The 25,709-nt window shown below is 35.3% G+C and overlaps 1 protein-coding gene across 8 annotated transcripts in view; it reads left to right on the plus strand.

Annotated features, from left to right (window-relative positions):
• The window catches only part of ptprua (protein tyrosine phosphatase receptor type Ua), a 434,849-nt gene that overhangs the window by 261,761 nt on the left and 147,379 nt on the right, over positions 1–25,709 (plus strand). For all 8 annotated transcript variants that reach the window (XM_005159552.6, XM_009294143.5, XM_009294142.5 and 5 more), the window contains exons 4-5: positions 3,786–3,867; positions 18,114–18,229. In XM_005159552.6, the coding sequence (XP_005159609.1) occupies positions 3,786–3,867; positions 18,114–18,229 (198 nt within the window). The remainder of the gene's footprint in view (positions 1–3,785; positions 3,868–18,113; positions 18,230–25,709) is intronic.

A 25,709-nucleotide genomic window follows, 5' to 3' on the forward strand; every position in this document is an offset into this window, starting at 1 on the left:
TGTATTTAATTTGAATCCTAAAAATTAATAGTAAATGCATAATGAATCAGTTTGTTTTATTTTGTTCAGTAAACTAAAAAAATCTTGTTGGGTAAACATAATCATTTTTGTTCAGTAAACAAAAGATCTTGTTGAATAAACGTGAAAATTTTTGTTCAGCAAACAAAAGATCTTGTTGAGTAAACATGATAATATTTGTTCAGCAAACAAAAATATCTTGTTGGGTGAACATGACATTTTTTGTTCAGCAAACAAAAATATCCTGTTGGTTGAACATGATATTTTTTGTTCAGCAAACAAAAATATCCTGTTGGTTGAACATGATATTTTTTGTTCAGCAAACAAAAATGTCTTGTTGGGTTAACATGATATTTTTTGTTCAGCAAACAAAAATGTCTTGTTGAATGAACATGATATTTTTTGTTCAGCAAACAAAAATATCCTGTTGGTTGAACATGATATTTTTTGTTCAGCAAACAAAAATATCTTGTTGGGTGAACATGATACTTTTTGTTCAGAGAACTAAAGAATTCAACAAAATATTTTGAGTTCACTGGTCTTCAAACCCTGTTTGTTGAGTTAACTCAAAAAGCTATGTGTGATAGGTTGCCTAATTATTTTAAGTTTACTCAACTTTTTTTTTTTACAGTGTAGGGAAGACAACAGAAACTTCTGTTCCATGCTGTCTTTAATATTCATTATCATTATTTTCTTGTCTCTACTTTTAGAGAGGGTAGCACAGTTGTTAGACCAGTTTGGTGCAATGATGCATGCTCCTTAGTCTTCTGTTGTAAGTTAAATTTTGATTGTTACACTCTTTCAGGCTGATATGCCTCTAGTTGTTTTTTTCATTCTGTTTTTCACGTTCTGAGGATAAATTAGATTGTGTCTCTCTTCCGTTCTGTAGCTCCCCGCCGGTGACTGATGTATCAAATCTTAGCCAGACAGATTGGGCTTAGAGACAACAAATCAATGCAAACCTGAATCAGCAACTAATGGGCTCCATAGAACTATTTCAAAAACAGTGTTAAGCTTTCTTGTTGAGAAATGTATGTACCTCATTTCCAAATTTTGTGTATGCAGAAGGCTGAACGTTTTATTCCTAAAATAGTTAATTCTACAGTTTTTTCTAAATTCCATGTATGAAAAGTAGTAATAGTTTTGCTTGCTTTTGCAAACACCACTAAATACAGTATGTTTGGGGAGATAAGAGCAATGTGCACAGAAACCCTGCTGCTCTGTCAGGACTCTGTGCTAGCCGCAGCTTAGCTTTGATTGGCTGGCTGTTAGCAGCGCCAGCTCATTTGTTGTTTGATTCAGAGCGGTAGGACATCTATCAGCTATCTTTGCCCGTCCAACAATGAAACAGCCAGGGAGGCAGTCTTCCCTTTGTTAGCAGAGTGGTTAAAGGTTGTGTAAACGAATGAGTGATGTGGGGTACTTGCAGTGTAATTGGCCACTAGAGAGCAAGATCTGTATTCTCAGCAGAGCACAACTCTTGAGTCAAATTCATCGGTAGGTCAAAACAGGGAGATTGTTGTGCTGAATCATGATGCCTTCAGTTCAGCAAATGCTGGCATATCGTTTTACATGTGCAGCAGCTACCTTGTGGGTAGGCTGAGCTGCATGTAAGTGATCAATTATGTAGTTGAGTTAGGCAAGATTGTATTGTTTATTGAGAGAGCAAAGAATAATAAATGTGCTTGAAATGAGAGGCAGTGTTGGAAATACCTTTGGGAGCAGACAGTTCAATCACTCACACACAAACACATGCTGGTCTGTTCACACAAAGAATAAACTGAAAAAGCAAAACAAATTAAGAAGAGAAGGGGAAAAATCTGTGCAATGCTAGTTTCAGTGCAGCCAAGAGATAACTTAAATGCAGTGGTCATGGGCATATATCAGTGGTTTCCAAAGTTGGGGTCGCGGGACTATGAGAGGTTGATAGGTGATTTAAAAAATAATAATAATTATAATTTTAATAAACTGTTCGAATTACCTTATTTTATCTATAACATACTGAAGAACAAACCAGTAGTTGATTGTAACATTGTTAACATGTTATTTAAAAAAATTGAAAAAACAACATGCAAATAAAAAACAGTCAGCCTTTTAATTATTTATTTTGCAACCCCTGGGGTGATTACTTCATTATTAGAAACACAGCAATAGCGTCAGATACAGCACATAGATTTTATGGCACCAGGTTAAACTCTCTGACATCTTTACGGCACTCATGTACATTAAAAGTATATAAAGGCCACAACTGAACATGAAGGATAGTCTCAAAGTGGCGTTCTTTAAAATTCAACAATGTATAGACAACTTTTGACAATGAATAGACAACATTTTTTGCAAGGTTTATATATTCAAAACCACTTCAGAAAAATATTGGTGGTCTTGAGTCACTGGCATTGTTAGTTTGGGAGTTAGGGGCTGAAAAGTTTGAGAACCCCTGACATATTTTATGTTCGCTAAGATATATAACATGCTGTAAAGTATATTTACATATGTAATGAGGGGGATTTTTGGTATTTTTGGTATTTTGTGACAAATTGGGTAAGAATATATAAAACATTGTCTGTTTTAACTGAAATGTTGGGTTATATCACTTCCCTTGTATTGCTGCACCGCAAAATGGGATGACAAACAGGAAAACTGACCAAGAATTTAATGAAAACCTGTCATAAATGTAAGCATTTTTCTGCAATGTCATTATATTAATTTAATTTAATTTAATTAAATTGTATTTTATTTTACTTAATGTGTGCTAAAGGTGACCCAAAAATACTGTAGATTTTAGTTATCATGTAACTAATAATAAACAATATTGGGACCATCAATATAAAGTTACATCATTTATTAATTTAGCATTCAGATCAACTATAACTCTATAAATTCAAAAAAAGTGTGTGTGTATATATATATATATCATAAAAGTTTTAATAAATCAATTCTAAAAACTGATTTTTTTTTTTTATCTTTGCCATGATGACAGTAAATGCTTTTTTTTTTTCAAGACACTTCCATACAGCTTAAAGTGACATTTATTAAAGGCTTAACTAGGTTAATTGCATTAACTAGGCAGGTTAGGGTAATTAGGCAAGTTATTATATAAAGATGGTTTGTTCTGTAGACTATCGAAAAAAAAAAAAAAAAAAAAAAACACAATTGCTTAAAAAGGTTAATAAATTTGACCTAAAAAATTATTCATAAAGAATTAAAGCTGCTTTTATTTTAGCCAAAACAAAAAAAATAAGACTTTCTTCAGAAAAAAAAAAAAAAAAAAATATATATATATATATATATATATATATATATATATATATATATATTATCAGATATGCTGTTAAAATTTCCTTGCTCCGTTAAACATCATTTGGGAAAAAAAACTCATAGGGGGGATAATTCTGACTTCAACTGTATGTATATATATATATATATATATATATGTGTGCGTGCGTGCGTGCATGCGTGCGTGCGTGCGTGCGTGTGTGCTTGTGTGTGTGTGTGCGTGCGTGCGTGCGTGCGTGCGTGCGTGCGTGCTTGCGTGCGTGCGTGCGTGCGTGTGTGCGTGTGTGCTTGTGTGTGTGCGTGCGTGCGTGCGTGCGTGTGTGCTTGCGTGCGTGCGTGCGTGCTTGCTTGCTTGACTGGTTGTGTGATCCAGGTTCACATTTTTAACTGGGATTTTCCCTAACATTGTTTTTAAAACATTACTGTCTGTTGTATTTTCTTCACCTGCTACCTTCTATTTGGCTCTAACTTCTTCATCTCTTTCCTTGCAGATTGTTTTTGAAGCCACAATCTCCTCTGAGCAGAAGGGTTACATCGGCCTGGATGACATAGTGCTGTTAAACTACCCCTGCTGTAAGTTCTGTCCCTTCAAACACACAGAAACACACTCCCACTGACCTTTTCCTGCTTAGATGGGGGGTGTAAGACCAAGTTGGCCCACCCGGAATGAGGAACAAAGGTGGTCATTTCATTCCGCCAGAGTCTTGGGGTGCTCACTTTTGATCTGAATAGCCATCATGAAAGACAATTATCCACTGACACTTTTGCCTTCCATTTCCCTTGTTCTTATGCCACGTCCACTTCCCACAGCTGACCTTTTGTGCAGATATCACTCCATCTCTCGCTCCCAGCAGTCGCCGTCTCAGATTTATTTATTTTCTGGGGGAAGAAGAAAGAAAAAGGGCTTCTCGCTTTGGCTTTTGTGCCCTGTGTGCCACTACTTAATCTGTAGCTTCAGTCAGGCGTGAATGAGAGCGAATCTCCTGTGTCCGTCTTTGGACTGTTATTTTTCTCTCTTCTTGTGCTTCCCTTGTCCTCACACACCTGCTGACCTACACTCCATTAGCACTGCAGGAAGTGTATTTTTAGTGGACAGCGCATAATTCTGCTCCAGTAGTTTGGACTGGGATGCTTGAAACCACAGCCCGCCATGAGTCTGGATACCTGCTGGCTTCTGGGAAATGCGGTGCGCTCATGCTGACAGGAATGCTGCTGAAAGGAGATTGTATGTGGATGGAGATCGTGGTGTTGAATTGTGAGACGCCGTTTGTGGCCTGCTTTAATTTGATGGAGTCGACTGTAGACCACCTGTGTTTCACTTTTACCCCCCACAGCAAGAATGAAATTGCAAATGCCCCAGAATCAGACACCTAATGGACACATGAAGACTTACCCATCCTTGCAAACCTAGCTTTTACATATATTTAAAGAATTAATTTGTTCTGCATAAGTACGCAGACGGTCTTTTGAGAAGAGAGGAAGCCATTGCAATGAAAATTTAACAAAACTTGCTATGAGATTAACACTCATTAGCGGTAACACCCCACTATTACTGTTAGGGTTAATGATATTATGCAAAACCCCTTGTGTTATGACACGTTGATGCATAACTATCTTACAAAACATCTTTTGAGCTTCGATTTTATGGTTCGGCCAGGATAAATCAAGTTCTGTTTGATACCTGGACAGTTTAAAGCTCTTTCTGTTCAGTGCTGTTTTAGGTTGATAAAACCTTGATTATTGCATTTGGAAATACTCTGGACTCTGGAATTCGCAAGAATCTTTAAAATTGATTTTCTTGCTGTACGTTTCCCCTTCACCCCTAAATTTAGATTCTGTAATTGCACTAAAACCATTGCCGTCTACCCAGAGTAAGATAATACAGACAGAACTCTTAGTGATCAGCACCTTGGACAGCTCCACTTAGAGCCAATGTCACTGGATTGACGTCACTATTCTCAATAGAAGTATTGGGGTCAGGAATATTCTTTCTTTCTTTCTTTCTTTCAAAAAAAAAGAGAAACATTACAAAATCACATTTCAAAATATGTATTAATTTTGATAAATTTATATTTATTTAATAAAATATATCTTTACAAAAACTTACATTAAATACATAATTTTTAGTTGTTATATATACATTATAGTAGAAGATATGTCCTCTACCATACCCCCTAAAACTATGGCCCTGCTTATAGGTATTTAATGGTGTGTATCATTAAAGGCACATGGAAAAAAATTATTTGTTCACTCAGCTTAGTTTAGTTGTCATCTTGTTGCTTTTACTCAATTAAGTTGTGTTGACTAAATACTCTTAGTTTTCTGAACTTAAAGTGTTTAGTTGACAGAGTTACATAATTGACCCAACTGCTTATATCAAGTTAACTGGACTTGCAAAGTTTAGTTTTAATAGGTTAACTTAGATTATTAATTTAGCAGAACTTGCTAAGTTTAGTTTAAATGCAGTACATTGACTTACATTTTCAAGTTCAATAAACTTAATCTAGCAGATTTTCTTTTTCGATCAAAAACAAAACAGACAACAAAATACCTTACACATTCTATTAAAGGTCTTCACCCCCAATTCAGCAATTACACATAATGTAATTACACTATAATTCTTTTTACAAAGTGTTATTTCTTATGAAGTAAGTTTTTTTTTACAAAGTAATTGTAAAATAAAAGTAATCTCAACAAAATAATAATAATAAAAAATAAATAAATAAAACTCTAAAATTAACAACTAACACCGGCTCTTAAAAATAAAAAAGAACAACACCACTTGTTTATGTCTCAACATCTTTATTTCAATGTATTTTTATATGAGTACTCTTGCACTGCAGATATCTGCTCCAATGTTCATGAAAAGTTTATGAATTCCAGGGGTTATCCCTTTGCTCACCTCCTTAGAATGAGAAAATCACATTTGGGTAAATATTGTCAATATTTACTTAGATGTTTTACTACTGTAAATTTATGAATGGAAATACTGGTAAAAAATATTTTGTGTATTTTATATATCCCCTTTAATAAGTCGATCTGCTCTCTAATCACAATCTTTAAAATTAGAAGAGTACATTCAAATGAATTACTGTTAATATTTTTCAATAATATTTTCTACGGTATATAAATGGGAGATTCATTAAAATCTGTATAAATGATCTGTTCTAGATTAATCAGAGAATTAGAAAAGTACTAGTTTTATACTCATATTGAGATATTACAAATTCAAACCTAAAACTAAATTTACTAAGCTTTATAAGTGTAGCCAAACTCCACATGTACAGTATTAGCAAAGGTCTAATCTGTTCTAAAAACATTTATACTGGAACAATAGATTGACTCTCCGTTCAAATCAGTTAAAACATTTCACAAATTTGAAAAAGCATTATTTACCAAATGTGATGATTGAGCAATTGAAAAATCTGGTGAAAAATATCCCATGTGTCTGATTTTTTTCTAGTGACTTTCAACACCTGCTGGATTTGAAGTAAGGGGTGCAACTTAAAGGATGCTGGTTCAGCATATGTATTTAGGTTGAGTTGACAAACACTCTATTACAGACTAGTTGAGACAGCGAAAATTTACCAGGTTAAGTTACATTTAGTCATTTAGCAGACATTTAGTCATTTAGCAGACGCTTTTATCCAAAGCAACTTCGTTGTTTCAACTTACAAAATCATGTTGAAAAAACTAAAATGCAGAATCATTCTTACAGTGCATCAATAAAATGTGTCATTAAAAGAAAATAAATATCATGTATAGTCGTTTCTTAAAAGCACATTGTAGGACTGGATTCATTGACACTCTTTATTAAATTTGTAAACAGCTATTGAATGTAATTTTGCAATATTAATGTTGTTACAGTACTTTATTTTTGACCAAATAAATACAGCTACAGTGAGCATTGACACATATCTTGCCTTTTTTAATGTGCTGACTCCATCAGGTAAATGTGCTGAAGATCTGACTTTCAGTATTTCACAGTATTCGCCTCACTTTTACTTGGTGATGCATTATTAAAGTGACTGCCAAAGCATCCCGGGGTGAAATCAAATGAATGAAATTTGAGGTTTAGCTAGTAACAGTTTATGGATGGGGGAAAATATCAATTTACTGATAACACATGGATGTGCAGTTCTATCATATTCTTTCAAAAAAAGTTAATATTTAATATTATAGAACAGCAGTTATATCTGCTGTTGCAATAATCTGGATTCTGACATATATTTGTGTAAAACTTGTACAGTAACAGTGAATATTAGAGACAGGAAGACAATGCTCAGTTTGGCAAATTTGCACATTGCTGATGGAGGCCAGATGTAAACATGGCAGAAACTGCTGACAGTCTCTGCAAACCTAAAATACAATGTTAACTAATCACACTTTATATCCTGACAGCACATTATTTTGCTTGTTTACTTCATATTTACACTTATTAAAGCAACTAGTTACATGCACTTGCACAGTTATTACTCTAATAAATAATATATAATACAATGATCAGTAACAAATCCGAAGCAATCCAAAAGCAAGAATGAAGACAGTAGGACAGGAGCACAGACAGATCTCACACTCATCCATGGGAGTTACATTTAAAAATCTGACAGGAGACTGAAATAGGAGGGCTTTTATAATCTGATGAAACAATGGGCAAACAAGCAGATGAGATAACTAGGAGTGGCAACAATTACTGTAATAAATGGGTTTAAATTTATAGGAACAAAACATACAAATAGGACACTATAACACAGAGACACACTGACTATGACCGTAGGAAGCAAGTCACATATTGACAGTTAACATATATATTTTAAACAATTAATTTAAAAGTTGGAAATAAAGAACATGTTCAATTGACAAACTCTGACCAAGGGCAACAGATGACAACGGGTAGCATGTTGATTCAACAAACACCAGCAGACTGGTTTGTTGACGTTTGTCTGTGTGATGTGAAGTGGATTTTTAAGTGTAGACACAAAACAGCTGTCTTTAAACATGCATTCCTTAATAGCACAGTCATTTATAAAGTGGTATGCAATTTGTTGCATTTAAAGATGATTTTATTCTCTTGCAAGAGGGTAAGATTACCTTTCCACAATAATAGAAATAAATATAACAATTTGTTTGTTTGTTTGTTTTTTTTGGTTATATGTTTTTCTCAATTATATATGTATTTACAATTTAAAATGTTTAGTTGATAGAGCTAAATGTTTGACCCAACTATTTATTTCAACTAACCTTGACTTGCAAAATGTAGTTTTAGTTTGTTAGCTTACATTTTTAAGTAATCAAAACTTGCAGTTTAGTTGAAATACAGTGCATGAACTCAAATGTTAAAGTTATCTGTACTAACATTTAGGTTCACTGAACTTAACATATTTTCTCAATTAGCAATAGCACAGACAACCAAATTTAAAGGGCACATAGGTTACCCTTTTTTCATATTTATTATAAGTCTTTTGTGTCCCCAGAATGTGTCTGTAAAGTTTCAGCTCAAAACACCCATCAGAGTATTTATTATAGCTGTTTGAAATGTCTGTATTATAGCTGGGAAAAGGTTGTTGCCGTTTTTTTTTTTTTGCACTGGTCCTTTAAGGCGAGTCATCCCTGCCCACCGATCCCACATGCCTGTAAGCAACACGCTTTAACATGCCCTCGGCTGCTTCAGTAAGCAGATCTCACATAACATTTGTGAGAAATACTACAGTAAGAACTTTACCAATTAATATTTGATGCATTTTTGGAGGAGTTGCAACAATGAGTTCACGCACACACAGCGCAGACACGCAGGCACACACACATAGCACAGACAAGTAGCACAGACACACACACACACATACATAGCGTAGACACGCAGACACACAAACACATAAATAGCGCAAAATGACTGGGTGTGTTATTTCACCCTAATATGACAGTATATACACTATACTTACACACATGTATGTCGAAACAGCTTGAAAAGTGAAAGATTTTTCACCATAGGTGCCCTTTAATGTAACACATTAAATACAAAAAGAAGTTTCGCCCGAGGAAATATGGTCATCCCTAACTGAGCCCGGTAGCCCGGTTTTTCTCAAGGTTTTTTTCCTTGACTTTTGTCAATTGGTGAAGTTTTGTCCCTCGCCACTATCGCCACTGACTTGTTTGGGACTTGTGAAACTGTGCATCAATAGATTTGCTCTTCCGTGTTTGGATTTTAAGCAGTTAAAATTAAACCACACTGATCTGATCTGATCTGAACTGAACTAAATGGAATTTTAACCCTGAAAACTGGACTGACACAGTTTAAATTTTAGTCTACATTGTAAAAGTGCTATAAAATTAAAAATTGAATTAAACAATTACACACATTACTTACAATATAGTTGTCTTAACGATAATTTCACTTCTAAGTAATTGCTAGGAGAATTTTAACTTAGGATGTCTTTTTTTTGTTTGTTTGTTTTGTTTTAAGTTGAGGCAACACACACTATGGGCTCTATTTTGACGATCTAGGCACAAAGTCTTAAGGGCGTGTCCGAATACACTTTTGTTATTTTAAGGACGGAAACATCCGCTGGGTCGCATGGTGTAACAGAGTTGAGCTTATTCTCTTAATGAGAATAGGTGTGTTTTGAGAATAAACCAATCAGAGTCTCATATTCCATTTCCTTTAAGAGTCAGTTGTGTAAAGCGCATTTGGTATTTACATGGCGGACTTTGTAAGTGGAAAAACTAAATGCTTCACTAGCGGGTAAACAGTTAAACAGAGCATATACAGAGCAATAATGAAAGAATGAGCCTCTTCATTTTTTACTTTCACTTTCACTCTCGTGGATAGGAAAACGTGTTGTACGCACAGACATCCTTTAGTCTATACATAATTCATTTTGTTTATTAAGCTCAAATATTTATTTCAAAACTATTTCTAAATGCAGTTCTAATTTCCAGCAAAGTAATAAATTAACAAAAATAACGAAGTGTGGTCAAAAGTTTTTTCCAAATACACATGCTATGCCCCATATGCATGCTATGCCCCATATGCCCCAAACCTGACAGGTGGGCAAATTTAAGCTTGTTTTTAATAAAGCAAATAGGATATAATAAATAATACTACTACAAATAATAATAACATTAAAGCAAATGAATAAACTAAAAAAGTTCCCCAAGATAAAGAAGGCATGGAGGCGGCGGTTTTTATATTTATGTAGACTAGAAAATTATATATTTTGTTGTAATATATTAATCCTTTTATTTCCTTTGATTTGTAAATATATTTGTGTATTGCTGTACATCCTGTGTGTATTAAGCAATGTGTAAGTGAGGCACACAACTAACGCGCTCTGTGCTGGACTTTAGACCAGCTTTGATCTGGTCTATTGTGCAGTCTATTATAGGTAATCAAAATAGCAATGTGCCAGCAATGCACCTTAACATGCCTCCTTTTTTAGACCAGAACGCCTATGGGCACACATATGAGCGCAAATGCATTTGCTGTTTAAACAGCGTGGCGCAAAATGTCAAAATGACTCTTGCGCCAAGCTGAAACTAGCAAAAAACAACTGTGTTGCGCCTTGCGCTGCATTGCGCCAGGTGTATGATAGGGCCCTATATGTAAACCAACTTACAGTCTAGTTTTACAATAAATAACTTAGCATGCTTAGTTGAATGAACAAATTTAGAAACTGCAAGTTGTTTAATATTACAAAATCAAGTGAAACCATTACAGTAATCCATCCAATATAATGCATTAATGAATGATATTCGAGGGCATTTCTCCAAAAATAAAACCCATGGAGACATTTTGTCTTTTGGAGACTTTTCGGCTCGACTCACCCAGAGGCCCTTGCCGGCCTTTAAAAAGAAAAAAGAAACTTTCCTCAAGCAACAAGTATTTGTCGTCTTGAATGACAATGGAGTAAAGAACCTGTCTTGGGGTCAGGGTGAAAAACTGTCACCATGGAGACACAAGTTTCACTGTGGTCCTGTGCAGATGGAGCTGTCCAACAGAGAGTGTTCAAACATACACAGACATTTTTAATGATTTTATGAGACTTTATACAGTATTAGACTGGCTGACATTAGGTGTTCATGGGTCTCCTTTTCAACACTCTTTACATTATAGATGTGTGTTTCTCGTTGTTTATATCAAAGGATCCCCCCTTTTTTTAAAGAGTCAAATCCATTTTACTTGTTTAACAACAGGACTTGACAAAGCAGCATTATTGAATGAGCTTTTGAAGTGACTAGCTTTTTTTGTCTCTAAACTAAACTTCAGTTAATATTTGTTATTGTCACATTTAAGTTTTAACTCTGTATCTAATAATAATAAAAAAAACAGTAAAAAGAAAATGTATCAGGGTAAAATAACCAACATGCAGAAGGTTTGTTGACATGCGAGAACAAAGTAATAAAATGAGAAATTTCATAACAGAGAAAACCCTTGTAGACCTTCAAGTCTGTTTGAAAAGGTCAGGAAATCTCTAACAAATATAAGATATTGCCAAGATTAGTTCCTATTTTCAAATGTCATGTGGAATACCTTTAAAGAAGCAATATCACACAAGAAGTTCTGTATCAACGTGGCTGTGATTCAGAATATACACAAGGGCAGTTTGTACATACAACAGTCGGTATCAAATTTATACAACAGTTCAATAGTGCAAGTCTATAAACAAATAACACAACAATACAGAAAAGCTAACAAAGAGCAGCTAACAAAGTAATGCTAATTTTATTCATTGTAATAAGTGGAATATTGTGATTTCTTAGTGTTGACAAAACCAAGGATCTTGATCATGAAGGTTTATTCAGGACTATACATGTGAATGGCAAACAAATACCAAAATCAAAGAGCCTTTGTTATGGTATTGCATGCCAGATTTTAACGACGTTAAATGGCATAGAAAATTTTGGTTTGATTTGTGCAACAATTCAGACAGATCAAATATGTACATGTATTTTGTTCTTTCAACAACAATAAATATATTTAAAAGCTGTTACCTCCCTTTTTTGCAGTTTTACTATTCTGAAGGTCTCTGCTGCAGAATATGTTCATGTAATATTCACTCAGTTATTTTATTATTTAATGTTTCCCCCCTTTATTTCTGTCTGTAAACATTATTTTTTGATTAATGAAGAGAAAAAAAAAGAAAAACAGAAATAAAAAATTCCACTTGTATAAAACCACCACCAGCACCACCAACAACAACAAAACTTTAATATGTCAGCACAAAGATTCAAATCTATGGCCATAGCATATGTTAGCAAATAATGCCCCAGTAGATAAATCATTGAAATAAATAAATAAATAAATAAATAAATAAATAAATAAATAAATAAATAAATAAATAAATAAATAAAAATACTATTAATATTAATAATAATAATAATGTAAATAATAATAATACTACTACAAATAATATGGGCAGCATGGAGGAGCAGTGGGTAGCACAATCGCCTCACAGCAAGAAGGTCACTGGTTTAAGTCCCGGCTGGGTCAGTTGGCATTTCTGTGATGTGGAGTTTAAATGTTCTCCCTATGTTTGCGTCTGTTTCCTCTGGGTGTTCCTGTTTCCCCAACAGTCCAAAGACATGCGGTAAAGTGTGTGGGTTTTTTCCAGTATTGGGTTTCATTACGGTTCATTGCACTGTGGCAACCCCAGATTTATAAAGGGACTAAGCCAAAAAGAAAATGAATGAATAAATTAATAATAATAATAATAATAATAATAATAATAATAACAATAATAATAATTATTATTATTATTCAATTCTTTTTTTTTTCTTTTTTTTTTTGTCGGCTTATTCCCTTTATTAATCTGGGGTCACCACAGCGGAATGAACCGCCAACTTATCCAGCAAGTTTCTACGCAGCGGATGCCCTTCCAGCCACAACCCATTTCTGGGAAACATCCACACACACATTCACACACACATTCATACACTACCGACAATTTAGCCTACCCAATTCACCTGTACCACATGTCTGTGGACTGTGGGGGAAACTGGAGCATCCGGAGGAAACCCACGCGAAAGCAGGGAGAACATGCAAACATGCAAACTCCACATAGAAACGCCAACTAAGCCGAGGCTCTAACTAGCGACCCAGCGACCTTCTTGCTGTGAGGCGACAGCACTACCTACTGTATCACTGCTTCGCCATAATTATTATTAATACGCCATTATTATTATTATTATTATTATTATTATTATTATTATTATTATTATTATTATTATTATTATAAATATTATTATTATTATTATTATTATTATTATTATTATTATTATTATAAATATTATTATTATTATTACTTCAGAAAACCTGTAATAAATCTAATTAAATATTTAACAATTTATTTTTTTTTCTGCCAGTCTGTCTATTCTCAAAAAAGAAAGCAAATTTTGAAAAATCTAATTAAAAGTGATATGGATTACGTAAGGATGCAGGGCAGATTTGCTGATCAGTGGCCACATTTTGGATGTAGGTGAACTATAGAGACATAATGACAAAAACAGGGCATGGTGTTTACCCAGAATCCTGTGCTCTTGCCAAAGGCAGCGCTATGAGGATTTTGCTCAGATTACACATAGTTTCACTAGAACTAGAGCGAAATGCTGCCGCAGGAGCAGCCACAGCCAGAGCAGAAAGGCTTTTCTGTCCTACATTTCACTTGTTTATTTTACAGATATTTTCTAAATTAACTAGACTGTGGCTAGTCTTGTTTGTGTACAACAATCAAACCAAACAATCAAAACTTTAAGCAAATGTCAAAAAAAATATATATAATATTTTTTTTTCTTCTTGAGAAATCTTATTTTTTATTTTTATTTTTTTCCGACCAGAATAAAAGCAGTTTTACATCTTTTAAACATCATTTAAGGACAAAATTACTTTAGGCATTTTTTTTTCTTCGATAGACTACAGAACAAACCATTGTTATACAATAACTTTCCTAATTACCCTAACCTCCCCAGTTTACCTAATTAACCTAGTTAAGCCTTTAAATGTCACTTTAAGCTGTATAGAAGTTTCTTGCAAAATATGTAGTAAAATATTATTTACTGTCATCATGGCAAAGATAAAATAAATCAGCTATTAACAGAGATAAGTTATTATGACTATTTTGTTTAGAAATGTGTTGAAAAAATCTGCGCTTTGTTCAACAGAAAACGGAGAAAAAAATAGCTTAGTCGCTTTATTAATCAGGTCTCACCACAACAAAATGAACCGCCAACTTATCCAGCATTTGTTTTACACAGTGGATGCCCTTTGAGCTGCAACCCAACACTGGGAAAACAAAATTGGGCCAGTTTGATTTATTTAATTCACCTGTACCATGTCTTTGGACTATGGGGGAAGCCTAAACACCCAGAGGAAACCTATGGGAACACGGGAAGAACATGCAAACTCCAAACAGAAATGCCAAGTTCAGGACACTTCTACAGCCTAAATTGACATTTAAAGGCTTTACTAGGATAATTATGTTAACTAGGCAGGATAAGGTAATTAGGCAAGTTATTTTATAATAATGGTATGTTCTGTAGAATAAAATATAGCTTAAAGGGCCTATAATTTTGTCCCTAAATATATATATAAAAAAATAATAATTAAAAACTGCTTTTAATCCAGCCAAAATAAAACAAATAAGACTTTCTAAAAAAGAAAAAAAAAAATTAGCAGACATACTGTGAAAATGTCCTTGCTCTGTTAAACATAATTTAGGAAATATTTAAAAAAACAAATAAATAAATAAAAAAATCAAAGGGGAGCTAATAGTTCTGACTTGTACTGTATGTGTATATTGGGGTAAAACGAGTTAAAGCATAGATCTATAAATATACTCTTAATTTCTTAATTTCTTTTGTCTTAATGTACTGTTAATAGATTTCAATGATTTTGCATTGCAAATTATAACATTGTAGTGAAATAGTTACTCAATTGTTAAAAAAAAATAGACAACCCGAAAAAATAACTTCTTTTTTGTCCACAAATCATTTTGCCATCAGTCATAGTGGTTAAATTGGTCCAATCAATCTATCACTTGTTGTTTATACCGTTTACAGCATGGCACTGCGTTTCTTTGCTGAAGTTTGAAGCTCTACGCATTTGCAGCTCTGAATCTCTTTCAACTAACGAAACAAAGATTTACCCTCCTCTGAGAATTGCTGCCATCATGTTTGTTTGGCACTAGACTTAATAGTCATCCTTAAAATCAATATTATTTCACTCTTATATTCAGTAACAGAGAATGAATCAGTGCAACCAACACACTCACGATATTACAGCAACAAAAATGCCAGTTAAACCACCTACATTTCTCTTCACATCATAAGCACGCTATTAAATAGTCAATAAAACACCAAACAGCTCCAGCCTCAAGTTTCGCTCCAGCAGAACAGATTTCATTGTATCCATTCACATCAGATTTTTTATTTATTTATTTTTTGAGCCACTGACATCAGAAAGCGTTAGAACTTTACTCATTAGCAGCAAGTTAACAGACTAATGCAATAATAAACGAGAAACAGAAGGCCACTGACAAGAGGTATTTTGTAGAAGCAAAGGATGTGCTTTTCAAGAGGCCGTCTTTAGGTAAAAGCCGTATGATTTTTTTTTTTTCCTTTTACATGGTTTGAAAGCATTTTAAGCATTCAGCAGTTGGAGATTTTTCCTTATTATGCTTTGAAAATGCAGAAGGGTTGCTGGAATTGAATGTCTACCTCCGGTCAGCTACTTTGTCTTGCGATGGTCGTGCTGCATTCACTCTGATTCACTCAAACAGAAAATAAAGCTGGCAGAAAATAAAGCTTGAGTTTTCTGCAAAGCAGTGGGAATAAGTGAAACGCGGTCATGTTATGGCACTGTTGCTCTTGATATGGAGAGCGTGTAATGATTTGATCCTGAGCTGACAAGCACAGGCAGATAAGAACAAATGAGGCGTTCGGTGGGCATGAAGACAAAACATGACGCTTAGAGATAAGTGATATGAATGGACTGCATGGCGACTAGGGAAAAAGTATAAATCATTTTTATTGTGTACTTCATTGCAAAAACAGTGAGGGCTAAAACAATTTAAGATGTATGAAAACAAATAATAGGGAACATCTACCAGGTTGCTTAAGATCTGAATACTTAAAAATAGATAGAAACTATATTATTTTATTTTATTTTATTTTATTTTATTTTATTTTATTTCATTTTATTTTATTTTATTTTATTTTATTTTATTTTATTTTATTTTATTTTATTTTATTTTATTTTATTTTATTTATTTTTTTATTATATTTTTTTTTAAATAATAAATTTATGCAGCTTATGGTTTCTTAGGAAAGGACAGTATTTAAAATTTTATACATTAGCCAAAAAACTATTTTTAAAAAAATCTGGATTATGAAAGTACAATAAATGAATAAATAAATAAATAATAAATAAATAAATTATTATTATTATTATTATTATTATTATTATTATTATTATTATTATTATTATTATTATTATTAATATTAATATTATATTAATAATATAATAACAATAACATGGTTTTTAGTTCGGTTCTTATGGCTTGACATGTGTTTTTTTTTTTTTTCTTTATTCTATAGGCAATAGGAACAGTAAGAGGTTAAGTAGAAAAAAAAAAAAAAAGATTTATTGCAACACTCATTTTGTTTTGCTTAACAGCCAAGAAAAGTACACTATTTCCTAGTGTATTGTATAAAAAAATTAACTCTGAAACCTCACAGCTGCTGGTAGCCCATGTACAAACTGGGAAACACATAAAATCCTACACTTTGAAAATAAACATACATGTGAAGCTAATAAAGATAAATTGGCCATTTCAAATAAACATATTTGTACTAAAGTAAACATAAATAAACCATCTTAATTATCTCGGTGCTGAAAAAAAGACTGTAGTTTGTAAAGAGGATCGAGTGCTTTTATAAAATGACAAAATCCCACATCTCCAATCACCGAAAAAGGCTACAAAATCTTTAGCAATAAACACCTGCACTGCCTTTGTTATTTTATGCTTCTGTGTACTGTTGCCTTAGCCTCACTTCATCGCCGCTTGCCATGTTAAAGTGTAGAATGATGGTCAAGCGCCCCTAACACTTGAGCATAGTGATTGGATATTTACTCGCGGGGAGGAGTTTCCTCATCTCAGCTCATGGATTTAGAGGCACACACAGTCAATTTGGGGAAATATAAACGCACAAATTATTTAAATGCAAAACCGAGTTGAAGTCGAAATTATTAGCTCCCTTTGGATTTTTATATATATATATTATCAGACATACTGTGACCCTCATGTGTTGCCGTCACTACTGGTTAAGACAAAAACTCAGATTTACAAGGAAAATACATGCCGCTGTATTGCTGTGTTGCATCACACATAGTTAGGACATGGCGTTCACATAAATCCAGCATGTATGTTGTGTTACAATGGCTTTTGAAAAGCTGTAATAATCTTTTAATCCAGTTATTCTCCCTACCTTTGAAACTGATCTAGTGAGACTAAATATTAAACAAATCATTTAGGACTATTAAGGAAATAATGAGTTCTAAAACTTACAAGAAACTTACAAGAAAAAACAAAAAACAAAAAACACAAAAATCCATATGAGCTTCATGTGTAATATATGTAATAGGATTATTTATTTATTTATTTATTTATTTATTTATTTATTTATTTATTTATTTATTCATAACATTGTGGTAATACCATGACAAATTACTGATTAGTTTAATGAGTTATATGCATTTTTCTGCTCATTCTAAGTCAAATAAATTGGGATTATTTAATTATAAAATATCAATTTGTATTCTTCCACAGATAAAGTGCCTCATTTCTCCCGCCTTGGGGATGTGGAGGTGAATGCAGGACAAAATGCCACTTTTCAGTGTGTGGCAACCGGACGCTCTGTTAAGACTGATCCCTTCCTCATGGAGGTAAGTGTATATGTGTGTGTGAGAGAGAGAATTTAAATTGTAATAAGCCAATATTGCTTAATGAAGCAGCAAACTATATTTGGGATGTTAAACTGCTAAAAGTTCGAAAGAAAATGTGACCTCCAGCAAAGAAAAAAGAAAAATACATAAAATTTCAGTGGACTTCCCTTTTTTTAATTAAGCAGCAGTAATTGCACTTTCCGGCTCTATTTAATCTATAGAGGGCAGAAAATGGTTGAAACTATTCCATTAATAATTTTATCTCTACATAATATGCAGTTTTGTGTAAAAAATATGCAATACTTGAGTTGAATAAAAATCTGACTTAACATTTTTATGTACAACATTGTTTCATGTTTAATGAAACATTTAAACATTTAAATGAATTAACTAGTGAATAAGATTATAGAAAATATATAAAACAATGTTTTGAGGCAGCATCACGGTGGCACATTGGGTAGCACAATCGCCTCACAGCAAGAAGGTCGCTGATTCTAACCCCGGCTGGATCAACTGGCGTTTCTGTGGAGTTTGCATGTTTCCTTTGTGTTTGTGTGGGTCCCCTCTGGGTGCTCTGGTTTCTTCCAAAGACATGCGCTATAAGTGAATTGCGTAGGCTAAATTGTCCATAGTGTAGTATATGTATGTGTGTATCAATGTTTTTCAGTGATGGGCTGCAACTGGAAGGGCATCCGATGCTGGATATGTTGTCATTCCGCTGTGGTGACCCAAGATTAATAAAGGGACTAAAAAATAAATTAATGAATGTTTTGAGGCAGTGAATAGTTTGTAGATGTTTAAATAATAAAATAAATAAATAGATAAATAAATAACCGAACAAACAAACAAACAAATACAAACATAAATAATTAAATTAGCAAGTTAATCTAAGTTGGTTGAATCCAGTTGACAAAATGAATGTAATTTACTATCTATCTACCAGTATTATTTACAGCACGACACATGAACATTATATTTTCAATCATGAAAACATTTAATTTAAATCTATCCTAATACCACGCAATTGTGTGCAGCTGTATTTAACAATATATAAAAAATATATATTTTTTTATAAATAAATAAATAATAAAATAAAATAAAATAAAAAATGAGAGAATTCAACCAGACCCATAGTTAATCATTGACTATGCCAATGCCATTTTCACATTAACAGAGTACTTGACTGAACAAACATATATGCAGGCTGCATTTCCTAAAAGAGAAATAAGATTTCCAGCATATAGATCTTAAAGTTAAACCATATAGATGTTAAGTTGCATAAACTAAACAACATTTTCATTTCAAGAAGCAAATAGTCTCTTTACATCTTTATCAAACTGAAAAGTGAGCGCACACAGAGAAAGTTAAGGGTACAGGGTCTTAATTATAGCTACACTGAAAGCTTCACAAATAAACAGCTAGCTGATTTGCAAAGCATTTTAGAGTAAACATTCACTCTCACCTATTGTTTTCTCTTTTCACCATCATACAATCTTACTCTCCAGGCGGTCAAAGTGGGCTTGAACTTACCCTGAGTTCTGGTTCCATGATTGACTGGATCCTCTCAAAAGCCCCATTCGCACAGTAATTGTTTCTCAGGGGGACGTAAGGGATTTTCACCATTTACAGGATGGAGTTGGTGATTTTATTGACATCCGAATACAGAATGTCAGTTTTTTTCTCTCACCATCTGGGTAAAAATCCCCAGCTAAATTACCTACTGTTTTTTGACCAACACCAAGGTTATGTGGAGGTTTAATTGCCATCCAAATCCACACCTCTGGGTTCCTAAAGGAGATCAATCCAAAAGTTGTTTTGTAAATCCCTTTTGGCCATTGAAATGCATCATTCAGTTGCATTTTGCAGTAATTTGAGTATTTGACTGGACAAAAAAATTGCAGTAATATGGGTCAGAAAAGTGGCATCTTTTGTGCATTAAAAAGCACACGCATTACCTTGGTAAAAATGCTGTGTATGTGTTTTCTGTTTATGATTGACTAGCTGTCAAAAAGCTGTGCTTTGTGTTGTTGTTTTTTTCTGTTGTCTCTATGACGATTGCATCAGCATCAATGCAGACACCCAATGTGAATCTAGTGTGAGGAGTTTGATCGGGTTTTGAGCTAAACTTTGCAGGAAAGGTAATCGTGTAAGTCAGATTTCTGGATTCCACATATAAATACTAACTTTTGATTAAGATGTTGTTCTGGGTTTATAGGATTACAAACTCCACAATACATGCATGTTCATCTGAAAACATGTTTAATTTTTGAGTAAATTTTTTTATTTTTTTATTTTTTTATAATCCAAGATGGCGGCGCGTGCACAACGCGAGGCTCAGGGTCTCTCCAGTTTCTGCATTTTTGCAGTATTATTCCTGCTCATTTCGGGTCTGTTCGTGCAGAACAGTGGTGCCTTTACATCGTACACCTGACAGGAGCTTTTGGATATTGGTTCGTGCATTCCGGACAGTTTTATTAAAAATCTTCGACTCATCCATGAGATTGCCAGAACACCCCGGGCTGGGCGAACTGCCCGGCCGGGCGGAGGTGCTCGCAGACTGCGCAGAGAACGTAAACAAAGATGGGGGAAGCACGGCGGGCTAAGAGCTAAGCTAAAGCTAACACCACACCGGCTCTCTTTACCCAGCATCTTTCTCGCCAATGTACGGTCACTGGTGAACAAAATGGATGAGATTCGATTGCGCATCAACCACAGCAAAAGATTATGGAACTGTAATGTCATGATTTTCACAGAAACATGGCTAAACAGCGGGATACCAGACAACGCTGTATCGCTAACGGAGCACCACACATTCCGAGTGGACAGAACGGCGGATGACTCCGGTAAGACCAGAGGCAGAGGATTATGCATTTATATTAACAAAGCTTGGTGCACAAACTCTGTCGTCGTTGGGAGACATTGCTCTGCTACCTGGAATTCCTAATGGTTAAATGTAGACCTTTTTATCTACCACGGGAGTTCATATCCACCATAATATCTGCTGCTTATATTCCCCCCGACGCTGATGCAAAGCTGGCTATGAACAAACTTCATGCAGCCATCAGCAAACAACAGACTGCTCACCCGGAGGCTGCTTTTATTGTTGCGGGGGATTTTAATCACTCAAACTTAAAGACAGTGCTTCCTAAATTCCATCAAAACATTCTCTGCCACACAAGGGGAAACAAAACATTGGACCATGTTTACACAAACATAGCTGAAGCCTATGCTGTGACCCCCCTCCCCCACCTGGGTCAGTCAGATCACCTTTCTTTGTTCCTTACCCCCAAATACTCACTTCCATTGACCGTGTGAAGCCATCAGTGAGGACCATCAAAGTGTGGCCAGCAGGGGTAGACTCCACACTCCAGGAAAGGTTTCAACACACAGACTGGGGTATGTTTGCTTCCCAGGCCACACATGGCTCTCACACAGACATTGACAGTTACACTTCCTCTGTTCTGGAATATATCAACACCACCATAGACAGTGTTACAACCCAGAAACAAATCACCACAACCCGAATCAGAAGCCATGGATGAACAAGGAGGTGCACCTCCTGCTGAAAGCACGCAACACTGCCTTCAAATCAGGGGATCCACAGGCCTACAACACTTCCAGGGCTAATCTGAAGAGGGGCATCAAAAAGGCCAAGCACTGCTACAAGCTTAAGCTAGAGGAGCACTTTTCCAACTCTGATCCTCGGCACATGTGGCAGGGCATCCAGGCCATCACCACCTACAAACCCAGCCAGTCCACACCCACAGCCACAGACGTCTCCTTCCTGAACGAGCTAAATGACTTTTACGCCCGCTTTGATAGAGATAATAAAGAACCCTACACCAGGATCACTTCCTCCACCGACCACTCACCTATCACACTCACCTCCTTAGAAGTACACACCGCACTGAGTCGTATCAATGGGTGTAAGGCTGCTGGACCAGACGGTATTCCTGGGCGTGTCCTCAAAGTATGTGCAGAACAGCTTGCTGGGGTATTCACAGACATTTTCAACCTGTCGCTTAACCTAGCAGCCGTGCCAACATGCTTTAAAACCACCTCAATTGTGCCAGTGCCCAAACACTCCAGCCCAACATGCCTGAATGACTACCGGCCTGTAGCACTCACACCCATCATCATGAAGTGCTTCGAGCGGTTGGTCCTGCACATCTAAAAGACTCTCTGCCACCCACACTGGACCCACATCAGTTTGCCTACCTTGGCAACAGGAGCACAGAGGATGCAGTCTCTATAGCACTGCACTCTGTACTCACACACCTGGACAATAAAAACACTTATGCACGAATGCTGTTTGTGGACTTCAGCTCAGCATTCAACACTGTCATACCCTCCAAGTTACTGATCAAACTAAGGAACCTGGATATCGACACATCACTCTGCAACTGGATTATGGACTTTCTGACTAACAGACCTCAAAATGTTAGATCAGGCCGCATCTGCTCCACCACCGTCACACTCAACACTGGTGTACCACAGGGCTGTGTGCTGAGCCCCTTCCTCTACTCCCTTTTTACCGTTGATTGTAGGCCTGTTAATAGATCCAACACCATCATCAAATTTGCAGATGACACCACAGTGATTGGTCTAATCAGCAACAATGATAAGACGGCCTACAGGGAGGAGATACAGCATCTGGCCACTTGGTGCACCGACAATAATTTGCTCCTTAACACCAACAAGACCAAGGAGCTCATTGTGGACTTCAGAAAGGGATGAACAGGCTCACATGATCCCATCCACATCAATGGGATGGCCGTTGAGCCTGTCTCATCCTTTAAGTTCCTGGGGACCCACATCTCAAAGGACCTTTCCTGGTCCACCAACAGCTCCAGCCTGATCAAGAAGGCTCGCCAGCGCCTATTCTTCTTAAGACAACTGAAGAAGAACCAGCTTTCATCAGCCGTCCTGGTGAACTTCTACCGCTGCACAATAGAGAGCATTCTGACAAACTGTGTCACAGTCTGTTATGGAAGCTGCTCTGTTGCTGAGCGTAAGGCACTGCAGCGGGTGGTGAAAACTGCCCAACGCATCACAGGGACCATACTGCCAGCCATAGAGGACATCCAGAAGAAACACTGTTTGCGCCGAGCACGCAGTATTCTGAAGGACACCTTTCACCCCGCTCACAGACAGTTTTCTCTCCTGCCCTCCGGCAGGCGCTTCAGGCTCCCCCGGACAAAAACCAGCAGGCTGAGGAACAGCTTTTTCCCCAGAGCTGTCTCACTCCTGAACTCTGCTCCACACTGACTCTTTTGCCCCCCCAATACACCCCCCACTCTCCTCTAACTTAAACTCCTCGCAATAACTGCACTGTTTAACATTTGCACATTTAAAATTTGCACATTCACTGCACCACATTGAACTGTTTACTTATTGAACTGTACGTACCCACTGCATATGGTCATTTGTAATTATGTACACACCCACTATACATATACACTTGTAATCATGCTTATTTATCTGCATACTACTGACTATTAATAGCAACCTGTACATATATTCATATATTGTAACATATACACATGTAATCATGTTCATCTATCCCTGTACATATATTCATATATTGTAACATATACACTTGTTATCATGTTTATCTATCTAAACACTACTGTTTATTAATAGCAACCTGCACATATATTCATATATTGTAACATATACACTTGTAATCATGTTTATTTATCTGCACACTACTGATTATTAATAGCAACCTGCACATATATTCATATATTGTAAATCTGTTCATAGCTTATCCAACCTGTATATAATGTTCATAGTACATCCATCTGTAAATATCACCATAGTTTTCTATAACTGCACTTTATAACTTATTCCTTTATCCTGCACTTGTTGCTATTGCACTGCCGGTTAGACCTAAACTGCATTTCGTTGCATTGTACTTGTACATGTGTAATGACAATAAAGTTGAATCTAATCTAATCTAATCTAAATAAATAAACAAATGTCATTTAAAAAGGGCTTAAATACACAACAATGCCAACGGTTTTAGGCCATATAAAATTATGGTGCTCATTGTAGCAAATAAGCGCAAAGGGGATGAACATCAATAATTAATAATACTTCAGTGGTTGCCACTGCAGAATGAACCGCCAATTGCTCTGGCATATGCTTTACGGTGCAGATGCCCTTCCCGCCGTATCACAGCACTGGGAAACATAATTAATAATAAAAAGTAATTTAATTATGAATATTTGGTGCAGCTTTATTGTTCACTGTAGCAGAATAAATATAGCAATTGTAGGGAATTAATTATCTTTTCAAATGGTTTTGAATCTAAAGTTTGATCAAAACTGAATCAAGTGTATAGCTTACAACCACTACAACCTGATTAATCATTATAGGTGGGGACCATACACTGTAAAAGATATGGCGTAGTATCCGTGACATCACCCATAGGTTTCAGAAAAGAACAAATTAACTACAAGTAGTTGTAGCGAACCGTCTGCATTTTGTTCACGCATCATTGCACCGAGTGGGCTTACCAAAAAATGGCAAAAAGGCGGAGCTTGTGCAGAGCTACAGATGTTTGCTAACAGTTTGCTTAGACAATTTTTTTCTTTGGGGGAAACACTTAACACTTAATTACCTGCAACTTATTTGTGTTTTGACCACATGTGCTTGGTAGTACAATATTTCAATAAAGTGTTTAGTCTTGTAAAAACACTTTTGTAGTAAATTTAGCCACTAAGCTATGTTTTATGATGTTTTTATACAGGAGCAAAACATGAATTGCTTCAAAATACTTCGAAATATAGTCTGTGTTAGTAAATGCAAGGCTATTTTTGAAAATCAGGCATACCACTGTATGACAATGTTTCTAATGACTGTTCAATTGCCCACAGCTAATCAATCTGACAGATTCTGGAGTGTATTACAGGTCTAAAGAAAATAATAAATGATAAATTGTCTTAAGTAAAACAAATACATTTATAGATGTTATATAAGTATATAAGAATTGCACTCACCAGTAAAATGGAAGCAATTTGAATGGTTTGTGAGCACAATTAAGTGCACAGCATGCCATATTATCTGATATTTGTAGGAAATATCAGATAATACCAAAAAGTAACTTACTGTGTAAAGGCACATAAAACAAAACAAAAATACGATGCATTTTTCGAGTTCATTGGCTAATCAGTCGGAATCAGCTAAGGTGATGTAACAGCTACCAGCGAGATCTAGCTGTCACTCAAATGGCCATGCCCCTAATTATGCATACTTAATATAACTTAATAAAAACAAAATTGATGAATTATAAAAAAATAATAATAGTTCCCCTTCGGTTGGGGAAATTCAGTGCTGTACAGTGGATTTGATATTGAAAATCCACGTATGGGAAGGATTCGGTTCAGAAGCCGCTTGTCTGAAAGAGTATTGAACGGGCCAATGAATGCAATAAATTGGCAGCGTAAGCTTGCACAGGTGTGCTTTACTGCCAATT

Source organism: Danio rerio, chromosome 19 (assembly GCF_049306965.1).
Source record: "Danio rerio strain Tuebingen ecotype United States chromosome 19, GRCz12tu, whole genome shotgun sequence".
In the NCBI taxonomy this organism is placed as follows: domain Eukaryota; kingdom Metazoa; phylum Chordata; class Actinopteri; order Cypriniformes; family Danionidae; genus Danio; species Danio rerio.